This window comes from Gobius niger (assembly GCF_951799975.1).
Source record: "Gobius niger genome assembly, chromosome: 12".
In the NCBI taxonomy this organism is placed as follows: Eukaryota; Metazoa; Chordata; class Actinopteri; order Gobiiformes; family Gobiidae; genus Gobius; species Gobius niger.
The window spans coordinates 32,781,237-32,794,183 of NC_136863.1; the positions used below are offsets into that span (position 1 = coordinate 32,781,237).

The 12,947-nt window shown below is 44.4% G+C and overlaps 1 protein-coding gene across 2 annotated transcripts in view; it reads right to left on the reverse strand.

The window, feature by feature from the left end:
• The window catches only part of wwp2 (WW domain containing E3 ubiquitin protein ligase 2), a 39,507-nt gene that overhangs the window by 10,119 nt on the left and 16,441 nt on the right, over window positions 1-12,947 (reverse strand). The window contains exons 10-13 of one of the 2 annotated variants that reach the window (XM_079567388.1): window positions 9,097-9,271; window positions 2,719-2,776; window positions 1,144-1,225; window positions 537-665 (exon numbers count right to left, since the gene is read on the reverse strand). In XM_079567388.1, the coding sequence (XP_079423514.1) occupies window positions 537-665; window positions 1,144-1,225; window positions 2,719-2,776; window positions 9,097-9,271 (444 nt within the window). The remainder of the gene's footprint in view (window positions 1-536; window positions 666-1,143; window positions 1,226-2,718; window positions 2,777-9,096; window positions 9,272-12,947) is intronic. The other variant, XM_079567389.1, reaches the window with a different exon arrangement.

Genomic DNA, 12,947 nt, shown 5'->3' on the forward strand with positions numbered 1-12,947 from the left:
TTTATGTCTGAAAGTCGTTTCTACTGACCAATATCAGGCGAATGCTTTTGAATATCGTCTCCAATTTTGGACATCATTCAGAGAAAAACAAATTGGACGTTAGCTTATACGCGCTGGCAGAGGAGACATTGAACTTGAGACAGGTTTTGGCCGATATCTCCATCATTACTGGTGCCATCCACGAGACGTCTGCATCTCAGGAATTTGTACTTCGGCAGCTACCATAGTTACCACCATGGAATTCTTACCTGCCTGCCAACTCGAATCTTGAACTACAGACTCTTTCAAATGTTGTGATATCAAATGCACGCAGCCTATTTGAGCCTAATGAATCCTGGCATTGTCATCTGAAAACATGCCTGTGCCATCATGGGGGAAAATCCATAGATGGAATAACCAGGCCCTTCTGTATATTCAGGTGTGTGTGTGTGTGTGTGTGTGTGTGTGTGTGTGTATGGGGGGGGGGGAGCAGCGACTGAGAGAGTCTCGAGATTTGGAAATATTCAAACAAACAAAGTGTGTTTTTGAAGAATTACCCAGACTCAAAGCCAGGCCTGGGGTCTTTAAAAGTGGTGGTGCGGGAGTTATGGTCCACAAAGTAGCGGACTCCCTCAGGAGTGTACTTCATCTCCCAGCCGGGCGGCAGGGGATGCTCCTTGACCAACCTGAAACACAGGTTGGCCGCAAGGTTATTTCTTTATAAGACCAGTGTGCTTTTTTATTTAAGAAACCTTTCAACTTGTACAGCACACACACACACACACACTCACACACACTCACAGACACACACACAGACGAGCAAAATAATTCTTTGACTGCCATTAAGTGGGGCTGAAGACCAATTGGAACAGAAAGTGATTTGCGGTTCGTGTGTGTGGAGGGAGTGTGAGGCCTGGACACAGAAGGCTCTGTCTTCCACACTCCACAACCTGGAGTGAGGAACAATTTTTAGTAAATGTATTTTATCAGGTGAGCGAAAGGGAGAACTCCTCACCTACATGTCTATAATATTAGCCCAGTAGATATAAGATATTAGTATTCTTTATTCATGTTGACCTGTGTAACCTATCCCGCAGACGTAGACTCTGCCTTACAGAAGCATTCACACCCGCCTTCCACACTAACAGGAGTGAAGCGGCTCACCCTTGGGTCCGGGGGTCGTCCCACTGCGTGGTGCGCGTGTTGTGGTTGACAAAGTACATTCTGCCATTGTCCTGCCGCTTTTCTGAAAAGAAAATATCCACAACCGGAGTGTTTTTTCTTTAGAGCAGTGACGAATCATTTCAAATCTCTTCCAGCTCTAACTTTCTCCATTCATGATAAACTAGTTGACTGCATGCATGTTTTAAAAGAAGGTTATTATAAGAAAGTACATGCAAATAATCTTTAAAACTTCCAATGTTAAAACGACAGGAATTACATTTAAAAGAGAGACGTTTAACATTAAAAGTTTGAATCAACCATCCGGATGAATCTGCAAAGCTTTGTGGTGAGCATCTTGCCAACTAACTTAACACAGAGAAGAGCCCGTATTTTGGAAGGACTCGGCGCCCCTTCCCTCTGCCGCTCTGACATCTTTTTCTCATTAACAGCTGTGTGCTGAGGGCTCAGGAACAGTAGTGCTCACATTGCAGCGCAGTGGCTGGTTCTCCTCCCCCATCCCAGTATCCGGCCTGAAATCTACTAGCCTCCTCATCTCAAACATGGGCCCTTCCATTCATAGAGAGACGAACGACACCTTTGCACAACCAGTGATGCACGTTCAGAGCAGAGACACTACGTACGCTACAAAAAGTAAATATCAAGCATTGGCTTAAATGACTTGAACTGAGGAAATGTTTCTTGTTTCGAGCGGTTTTCACTCATTTAGACACTTTTCCTGATCGGACCGAGTTTCCTTTGCTTGTTTGAGGACATTTCAGACCAGTTCTAGGGTAAATCTCGCTTGAAATAAGAAAGTAAAATTCACTGGAAAAAATGAAATCTTATCTTAGACAAAAATGACTTAAAAGTGCTTGAAATAAGACTTTTAATGCTGCTTTTGACACGGTTTTGACTCGTCTTGAAACTTACCAATGGAACTAGACAGATTTTTCTTGTCTTTGACCATTTTGTCTCATTTCAGGGTTTTTTTTTTGTCTTATTTTAAGCGTTCAAGTTAATTTGTCTTATTTTGAGCAAATGAATGCTTGTTCCATTGGCAAATCTTATTTCAAGACGAGTCGAGACCCAGTCAAAATCAGCATCAAAAGTCTTATTTCAAGTACAAAGCAAGCTATTTTTCTAAGATGAGATGGCATTTTTTCCAGTGTTGGCAAAGAAAATTACCTGAAACAAGGACGAAATGTATCGAAACGAGTCAGAAACATCTCAGAACAAGTGAAATAATCTGGGACAAATGCCCAAGAACCTCTTAACTCGTCAAAACAGCTAAAATGTGGATTATTATGCTCAAATTGAGATGTTTATACTGATCTAGTATACAGCTCTAAAGCCTGAGAAGATCTGGACAAAAGCTGCTGAGGAACAATTACCAAAGCATGTGAGGATATTAATATCATATACAACATCAAACTGCAGATATTAAAGTGTTACGTAGCTGTTCGAGTAAAAACACAGTGATCCGAACGTTTTGAAGATGTATAATGTTTGAAATATCCTGCTCTTCATCGACTAATCATCGCCTTCACCAAAGCTGGGTGAATGAATGGCACTTACCCCATCCTGGAGGAAGCGAGCCCAGAGGGTCATTCTCCACCGGCGCTCCAGAGGGCTGCTGGAAGAACACACACAAGTCCAGTTAGCGCAGCTCTCCCTCCGCCTGCTCTGAGCGCACAGCATCCACAGAGAGGAGCCCGTTTCGGGGGCAGTGAGAAGCGGGCGCGGGACCTTCTCCTGAGCAGCGGCGGCGGGCGACTGACGCGAGCTTCCCCACAACGCTTGTATGCCTTCCAAAAACAGCACACTGGCAGGAGGAGGATAAAACAACAGCGCTGTCCCAATGAGCTCAGTGGCTGGACCCGGACCCCACCCCCCAGGCCCCCCCACCCCACACCCCCCCCACACCCCCTCGCGCTGGCAGCCGCTGCTTCAAGCGCCGCTGTGAAAGTAGGCAGGGAGGTGTGATGTCTGAGCGAACTGAGGGAACATTCATGCGGCTCACAGACTGGACACCCCCACGCCCCCCGCCCACACCTACTGGCCCCCGCCCCTGCCCAGACAAAAGGCACCTTTATTCACCCTCTGCCTGGAAATTACTACCAGTTTACTGAGCCCGCGCTGGTCGGTATACACACGGGGGGGAAAAGTGTGGAAAGTTTATGGACGGCGCACAGTGGCCCAGTGTGCAGTGTCCCGCGCTGGAATATACAAACACACACACACGCAGACACGGAGTGGAAAGAGCGCGGTGAAAAGAGGCTTGTTAGCAGCTCCAAGTTTTCAAAAAAACAAATCTCAAGGTTTGTGTTATTACAAGAACAAACTCATGTGTGTTCCAAAGCCCTGAATATGGATGTTCACTGCAGGGGGAAGAAAAAAAAAGGCGACAGCTCACACATGACCACGACCTGTGTGATGGCCGAGGTTTCTACAGTCCCCAGTCTGGCAACGAGTTCAGAAAGAGGAGTTTTCTGCAGGTACTGTCCCGAATAAGAGCAGTGCAGAAAGGCGCTCTGTCATGGAAAGTGTGAGGAGCAACAGTGTGAGTGGCAGCAGCAGGGTTAAGGCGCCCCACCCATACTCCTTCTCTGTGACTAAAAAAGGCAAACGGAGAATATAATGATATAAAGACATGATGACTTCATCCTGGCCAGGACTTTGGAGCTTTGTGCTGCCTCTGGAGAAATCTTGGGCAAAGGGAGGAGAAGGCAGGCGCGGGGCTGGGAAAACAAGGCAGGCCGAGGCGGAGTGGGAACGCAGTCCGTGTGTTGGCACGTAGCTGCAAAATGAAGGTTAGGTGCTATTGATCTGCACGGAATATTCCACAAAGCTGGGCTAGATTTCTTCTTCTTTTCTTTTTGGAAGCCATGCCCCACTGCAGGTGAACAGCCAACCGAAACAAGCGCCATTGTGGTTATTGTTCGAGAAAAAATGGATCTAAAAAAAAAAAAAGAGAAAAATAAGATCCAGTGTTGATTTCACTTTCCACCGAGATCTTGTATTGATGATGGGAGAGCGTGACCACTGCACAAAGCCGCCTCCAGCACATCCCAAAGATCCTCAATGCATGGGGTTAAGATCGTAGAATACGCTCGTGCCATCAGGGAAGAACAAATCCTCTGATGGAACAACCTTTTCACTCAGGCCGATCCGGTCGTCGGCTGATCTCATTCTTTGTGCACAGAGTGTTGCTGAGTCTGACAGGCCGACTGCAGCGAGCCCGGATCAGAGCAGCTAGTCAGAACCAGGGAGACACTTACTTTTTGGTTAGGCAGTTCAGTAAAACCTATTTCCAGCCATTTTTAAATATCACCCAGCCCTAGGCAATATGGCTACATTATAAGGTATTGATTGTGTCGCCTAAATCGAGATTAAACCAGGACTAAACCGATCTGAATTCTGCAGGTAAACTATAAAAACACGTGGTCTCACTTTACATAGCTCCTTTCCTCCTACATTAGACATTCAGGAGTGATCATGGACTCAGATCTGAACTTAAACAGCCACATCAAAGCAATAACATCAGCAGCTTTTTACTGAAAAACATTAAGATCAGAGGAATAGTGTCAAAACCAGAACCAGACTTGGAGAGACTTATCCATGTGTTTGTCTCCAGCAGGTTAGATACTGTAACGGCTGCTCACTGGCCTCTCTAAACGAGCTGTCAGAGCTGCAGAACATCCAGAACGCTGCTGCTCGAGTCCTGACTAGAACCAGGAAATACGACCATATTAGTCCAGTGCTCCGGTCTCTGCACTGGCTTCAGTCACTCAGAGAATAGACTTTAAAACAGCTCTGCTCGTTACAAGTGTTTTCATGGTTTAGCGGTTAAGTCCATCTCTGACATGTTACAGCCGTATGAACCATCTCAGGGAGGGGCCTCCTGGTGGTTCCCAGAGTCAGGACTAAACACGGTGAGGCTGAAGCTAAAATCTGGAACAGTCTTCATGAGGATGTGAGACAGGCCTCAACTCTGACAATGTTCAAATCCAGACTGAAAACAGTTCTTTTTACCAATGCATAATATGACTGAAAGTATTTTATCTGCACTCTTGCCTTTTACTGTAATTGATTAATTTTATGTTGATGTTTTTGTTGATTCTATTTGCTTTCTTGTATTTATGCAACTGTGAAGCACTTTGAACTGCCTTGTGTATGAATTGTGCTCTACAAATAAACTTGCCTTGCCTTCATTCATTCTGAGCCACTGTGGCTAAGCAAATTTCTGCCATAGCTGTACATGTTACATAACAATGTTTTTTCTATTCTTATTTTAAGTCCATTTCCTTCTATTCTACTGTATGCTATATGGATTACTACAGCATAGATTCAATTGGGGTAAAATGAAAAGGGTAAGAGCTCAACCAGAGCATCAGAGTGAAGTCTGTTAAAATGACAATATCATTTTTGACCCAGTAACCTCTTTTCTCGAGCCTGGCATCCAGAATCAGTCTGGGCGCTCACCGTCGCCGCTTCTGCCAATCTCAAACGGATCCGTGAAATAACAATTGTTTGTTCACCAGCGGCGTCACGCTTGGGATGCGGAAGTCCCCTCGATAACGATCTACAGGCCGCACGTGGGAAAGCAGAGTTTCCCAATCGGCGGTAAATGACCCGAAACACATGGGCAGCAGGTGAGTTTAGTGATTCATAATTCTGTTTGAAAATTAACGCTAACAAAGCCACTGACTGCCCTTGTGCTGATTGGTTTACTCTGCTTCCTGCTTGCTTGTGTTACGCTGTAGAAATCAAGTTGAAGCAGAGACTTTTTTCCAAACTACATTCTCTCCAGTTCAGCTTTACCCAAATCTAAAAGCTTACCGTCTATTCACCTTATTCCGGAGGTTCGCGTGGGCGCCGCCATGAATAGTGTCCGCCCCTTTTCTCCTATGTGTTAACATGGGGCTGGAGAAGTCCACATAAAATCAGTCTCTACAGGAAAACAAAGCCGTTTTCAGGCCGACAGAAAAACGCTGCAGAGTCGACATGTCGGTGCAAATGAACATCGGACATTTTACACAAATCAATCGACTAAACATCAGATTTGAGCGGAGAATATTTTCCCTCGTTCTCCGTTAAAATGAACGGGCTTCGCGCTCGACCGGAAGTGTCTGGACGACGAGGCGCCGAGACAACGCAACAAGTGGCAACAGTGGGCGGAATAAGGTGAACAGGCCAGTGTGACACCTCATTTCAGAGCTAAAAGCTACAAACTCCATTAAATTGATCATTTTCCTTGCGTTTTTGTCGCAGTGTAGTCACTTTTTTGTAGGGCTGCAACTAGCGATTATTTTGGTAATCGATTAATCGCTTGGCTGTGAAAGGTTCATGAAAAATCGTATTTTTTTATCACATAAAGCTAAAGTGGCGCCGCTTGAGGACATGTTGATGGAGTAAACTTAAAGTAAACGTTTGTCGGAGGCTCTTTGTGCTAATTCTGCTCTGATTGGACGAGACAAAGACAGATATTTATGAAATTTACGGTGTACAAAACACTGCAGACCCTCACTTTAAAAAACAAAGTAAGTTTTCATCCAAAATACATAATTGTCATGTCTTTTTTGCTCTACTTTAGTCTGTGTTTACTAGAAAACGATTAATCGATTACTGAAATAGTCGACAACTATTTTAGTAATCGATTAGTTGTTTCAGGCCTACTTTCTTTTTCATTGCTTTTTTAGGTCAATTTGTTTCCACTTTTCTGTTACTCTTTTGTTGCTTTTCGGTCACATTTTTGTCACTTTTTTACCACATTTGTGTCACATTTTCATCGCTTTTATCCCACTTTGCTGTTATTCTTTGATTGCTTTACTTCCTTTTTCATTTTAGTCACTTTTTTGATGCGCTTCCATCCTCGCTTTCGTCTCGCTTTCACTGTATGTTCCTATTTTTTCCAAGACGCTTTTAGATTTGGGTAAAGCCCGACTGGAGAAAATGTGGTGGGGGTTAAACGGACACTGCAGCTAGTGATATGGACATGAGTGTGGCAGAAGACTAGAATGGCATCCCACAAAAAAGAACCTCAAATACAGTTCCTGCCACTACACACAAACACCCGACACGGCTCCTGTCCTGAATGCAAGTGCAGTACAAAAATCCGGGACGTAGAAAGTTGGGACAAAGCCAGCGTTCTGTGGTGAAGCCCGCTCTGTTCCTTGTGCTTCCACAGAGGACAGCTCTTGCCGATCTGAAAGGCGAGCCCAGAGTAACTGCGTGTAAACATGAGTGGAGGTGACATATGGGAGCGCTCTGTTCACTACACAGGCCTGATTCAGCCCCGCAGATCTGAGCAGCGCCTGTTCGGGGCCAGGGACACATCGGCACCGCGACTCGGGCCCCGCCGGCCAAACGACCAGACGCTGCTGTGGGCGAGGCTCCGCGCAGTTAATGTGCTAATGATCTCTCCCCCGTTTGATCCGCTTTTCCAGCGACGAGCGAGGAAACTTTGGATTCAATATTACACGCGGCTTTAGAAATCTGAAAGTAACGCGTGTCTGTGGGAATGCACTTGCCTCTTGTCCCCACTCTATTTAAGGTGGCCCCTTAACCTCCTTCACTTGTCATGTGCGGCGCGGAAAAATGTCACACCTGGCCTCGACTTTACAGGCCTGTGAGCGAGGCCGGCGAGCGAGGCCTGCGCACGCATCCGCACCGCTGCACAATGGACTGAAGGGGAACACAAAAGGCCTGGTGGGATGTTTAATAGAAGCACAGAGGCCCAGGCGCTCACAGCAACATTCCCAAAACTTAAGACTCTTTTCGGAACAGAGAAAGGAAGACTATAGATACAGACGGCATCAATTTTCACTCTTTTTAGCAGTTTTCTGACAGAATATGAACTTATTTATCACATACAAATAAAGTCAAGTCTAAATCAGGCCCATATGGATGTTTTTTCACAGCCGATTGTTCAGTAGAAGCGAAAAATAGGGGTGCGCACCTATGTCCCCCCCCTTCTATTGATGGGGGAGCTGTGGACCCAACCAAATTCTGTTAATTTAGAGAAAAACTAGTCTATTTACTTTTCTCTTTCCCCCTCTCTCTCTCTCTCTCTCTCTCTCTTGAAAATAAATGCTTCTCATTTATTCAAAAGCAATTCCACATGCGCTAAAACCCTATAAACACTGGCGTCGAACAATTAAACAATAACGCATATGCATATTTTCTGCTCTGTGTCATGTCTGATATGTTTATTCATTCACTTTGACAGAACACCCGACCTGGGGAACATAGGGTTGACCCCCAGTCATAGTAGCCTGGCATCCAGACTAATCTCCGATGTTTATTAATTAATAAACAGGAGACTAGTCTGGCGACCCTGTCGTAGAAAAGCTACTGCTGGAGGCGGGACTAATGTGGGACAACCGAAGTGCAGCCAATGAGAACAGAGCGGATGTGACGACAGAAACAGCCACAAGAAAGTTGTGTCATTGGGACATTAACAATGGCGCTCCTGCCACACGGAGTTCAGGAAATGACTTCTGTCGTTTGTCTCAGAAAAACTTCAGAATACAAGCAAACCGGAGCATTACGTGAAGCTTGTGTTGAAAAACTACAAAACGTGACGCCCGTTCAGGGAGCTGCTCTGATTGGTCGGTCGGCTCCATATCGCTGCGTCTCTTCCTTTGAAAGCGCAATGGAGTGTTGCCAGACCCTCTTCTGTAAAGAAGTGGAGTCTGGTTGGCGAGACTACAGTCATAGCTAGCGTTATAGCATGTAGCATGATGCTAACATGAAGCATCATGTCACTTTGCTCCTCTCCATGTCTTTGTATCTTTATTCAGCAGAAAACTATATTCAGAATTCAGAATTTGTTAAAAGGAGTAATTATAGAAAGTTTCTCCTCTTTGTTTTCCCCCTCAGCTGCTTTAAACATATATGAATGTTTCCAGAGCTGCTGTCTGTATCTATGATGTTTGTAATTCTCTGAGGTACCTGATAGAGGAAGCGTTGGCTGAAGTGCTGCATGGCCCCCTGCAGCTGGCTGCGCTGGCTCTGCCACTGCTGGTAGCTCCGCACAGACTCTGCCGTGGGCCTCTGCCATGTGGTCGTCCTCGTGTTGTGGTCCACATAGTAGAAGCGTCCCCTCTGGTCCACTCTCTTCTCCCACCTGTTGGCACAGAGGACGCATAAAGGGGTTTCCCGTGTGACACAGTTCAACCCCACATGGTTCAGGACGCAGTACTACACTCTGTACGTGTGATGTTTGCATAACAGTAGTGCTCTGTAGTAGTGGGCGGTATCACACACATTATACAGGAAATAATGCAGTACACACAGTAATGAAGGCAGCTACAATACAGCTAGGAAAGTGTGTGGGCTGCTAGGTGAACAATGTGGACAATTGCCACCTTTTGATGGAGTTTATGAAATGACTGAGAAGTGCCAAGACCAAAACTGGAGCAAAGAAGCATCAAAAAGGCAAACTTAGAGGAAATTATTCGTATACCGCCTTTTACAGGCACGGCCACAAAGCACTTTTCACATTCAATTCAATTCACATTCAACAAAAAAAAAGCAACAAAAGAAAACCATGATATGGCACACACACACAAAAAAGAGATAAAAACATGATGCTTAAAAAATGTGGCGAAAATGTGAGAAAAAACGTTTAGCTTTTAGATTTCGGTAAAGCTGAACTGAAGAAAATACCCTTGGTTAAGGTGGGGGTAAGAGGTTTTTAAGCTTTAGTTTCTTAGTTTCTGTGGCATTAAAAAGTCATCAATCCTGTAACGCTGCAATATTCTCCTGACTCAATATATTGAACTTCATTCCTACTGGCCAATTGTACACGTTTTTAGTGCTGGGGGAAACCGGAGCCCTTGGGGAGAACCTACACAGACACGGGGAGAACATGCAAACGCTACAGAAATGTCCCGTCCGAACCCAGGATCGAATCCGTGAGGACAACAACAACCTCTTGCAACGTCATCAAGTTGTGAAATACGAAACTATGTAAATAAGGGACACCTTCTCTCTCCTCTGACAAACCAGAGGCCACAGTCTGTTGGAATCATGTTAGTATCAGCACTATTCACTTTGGCACAGAGGAGAAGCCGGTTCCAAAATGCGCCCTTTTGGCCCTGGCCCGACTAGGCTAATATTGCTGGATAATTTAAAGGGATATTTCAGGATTTTTGACATAGGGCCTCATTTCCCAGTTATCCAGAGTGTTGCTGATTTCTGGAGAGATTTTTTTTGTAATTCATGCAGTTCTTATGTTTGAAGAGTTTCGTGGCGCTAGGCTAGTGCATGTCTATGGTATCAGCTAGCCTGTAGTAAAAACAGTCTGACCCGCTCCACAGAGCACCTGAGGCAAATCACTTTTAACACCAGACTAACCATATAAAAGTCTGTGTCCATAGAATCATGTTTGGAATATAACTGACCTGCATCACATGAATGATCGTATTTTGAGGGACTATTTTCCAGCAGATCACTCCGCCGCCGCGTAGCTTATACCAGTGGTTCTCAACTGGGGGGTCGCCAGATCATTTAGATAAAATAGCCATATTTTCATTAGCATATAATCTGATATTTTGTTGTAGCATGTGTGTGCTATTTTACCAGAGTGACATTATTTGTTTGTAGTTTGATGAATTTCATTTTTGCCATTTTTTTTTTTTAACCCCTTAACTCCCACCTGAACCGAGCACATTTTCTCCAGTTTGGCTTTACCCCAATCCAAAAGCTTCTGGAAAAAAGCAACAAAACTGAGTCGAAAACAATGATGGAAATGTGACAAAAAAGTGACGAAAAATTGATGAAAAAGTGGCAAAAATGTCAAAAAAATGTCACAAGAAATTGACAAAAAATGGACAAAAACATGATAAATATGTGACAATAAAATTACAAAAAATTGACGAAAAATGACCAAAAAATTACAAAAAGTTCCTCTCTGTTCAGGCGGGAGTTAAGAGGTTAAGAATTATGTCGGCTACTATTTCTATTTCTCACGGTGTGACCCGAGCGGGGGTAACAAATCCCTTTTACTGTTAAAATGGGGGTTGTAGCTCCAAAAGGTTGAGAACCACTGGCTTATACAACCACGAAGCTGATGCTGCTCAAATATAAGTTATTTTAAATGCAAAATGGTTAAAATTACTCTATGGACACAGACATTTATATGGTTAGTCTGGCGTTATAAGTGATTTGCCTCAGGTGCTCTGAAGGACTGCTTGAATTACAAAAAAAAATGTCTCCAGAAAGCGGCAAACACTCTGGAAAACTCAAAAATCCTGAAATATCCCTTTAAATTCACACGTATATCATTGTAGAACATCACAGACTCGGCTTAAACGAACCAGGCTTGACTTGTGCTCAGGGGACAGTTCCTTATCACAAAGGACAAGCAAACGTTTTCTTAAACAGGCTGCCTGTTGCATGACTCACTGTGCTCTGTATATCCTTCCTCCCACACAACCCAGTCTGACTGATAAAGATAGTAAGTGTCCCCATACAGTATAGGTCTATACTGGGAGCTGAACATGCCCACTGCAAAAACAGGCAGCAGTTAATGAAATACCAATTCCACAACACATCAAACTGCAAACTGGGGTATTTGTCTGGGGGGAGAAACACTTGGCTTTGATTATCCCTGGGTTAACAACTCCACTGTAGGTTGTGCACGGGCTGAAGGCTGGTGCCGGACTCTCTGAGGGCGAGCAGTGATGAGGTGAAAAGCACTTTTGTTCTGCAGTGGAAAACTCTGGGAGGAGACAAGCAGAACCACCTTGTCCTCAAACACAACCTCTCCATTCACCCGTCACAAAAAAAAAAAAGGACTTCAACATGTGCAGTCGGAGCGGTGAAGTGAAGGTGAGTGGGATCGCAGCAGAACAGACCCAGGGGGGAGAGTGGAAGTAGGGCTGGGGACTGATCTTTTTTTAAAACAACATCATCAGAACAGACTCACAGTTGGGCTGTTAGGCCTGTAGGCATTTAGTAGTAGGTGCATTGAGTTGCCTTGTGTACGAAATGCACGGTATAAATAAAGTGGCCTTGCCAAGTAGTACTATTAATAATAGTTGAGATATCAATAAAGCAACACCAACGCAAATTGATCATATAATGACTGAGGTATTGAAAGAAAAGCATTACTTGAACCCCCTCCACACGAGTTCAAGTTGGTTAAGTCCACTGTAGTGCCTCCACTCCATAGAAGAGTGGCTGTGACTCACTTATGCAGCCACTCCAGTGGAGAGTCCAGTCCAGAGCAGGGCTGGGTACTGGGATTGTGGTACTTTAACGATACTCGGTCTACGTTACAGATACTTTTTCGGTACCTATGGTAAAATATTTGTCATTGAGATCCAGTACAATATCGGCTATCGGCCAATCTAGCACTGATAAAAGTCGATATCTCCGGGTCCAAAAGTGATGGAGACTTTCCCTGTTTTGGAAAGAGTCCTTCCCACAACTCCCTGGGCCTCAGGGGAACAGAGAAACATTGCAATGAAAATTGGTTAGCTACAAGTTTGTTAAACACAAGCTTTTCTAAACCTGGAGAACCTGGAGAATTCAATCACTGAGTTTCAACCTCCACAATTGTATTTTGGCTCAGCGCACAAAAGTATGCTAATGCTAACGGCAGCATGCTAAAGCTAATGGTAACTAATCAAATCTGAGACAGAAATTCTTAAATCACCTAAAGTAATAAAATGAAATTGGTCACTGAGTGGCCAAGTACTTGTTTTTACAGGATTATAGACCAGAAAAATCAATCAATATATTGGTCAAATCAGCCGAGTATATCGGCATCGGCCTTAGAAAAACTCATATCAGTT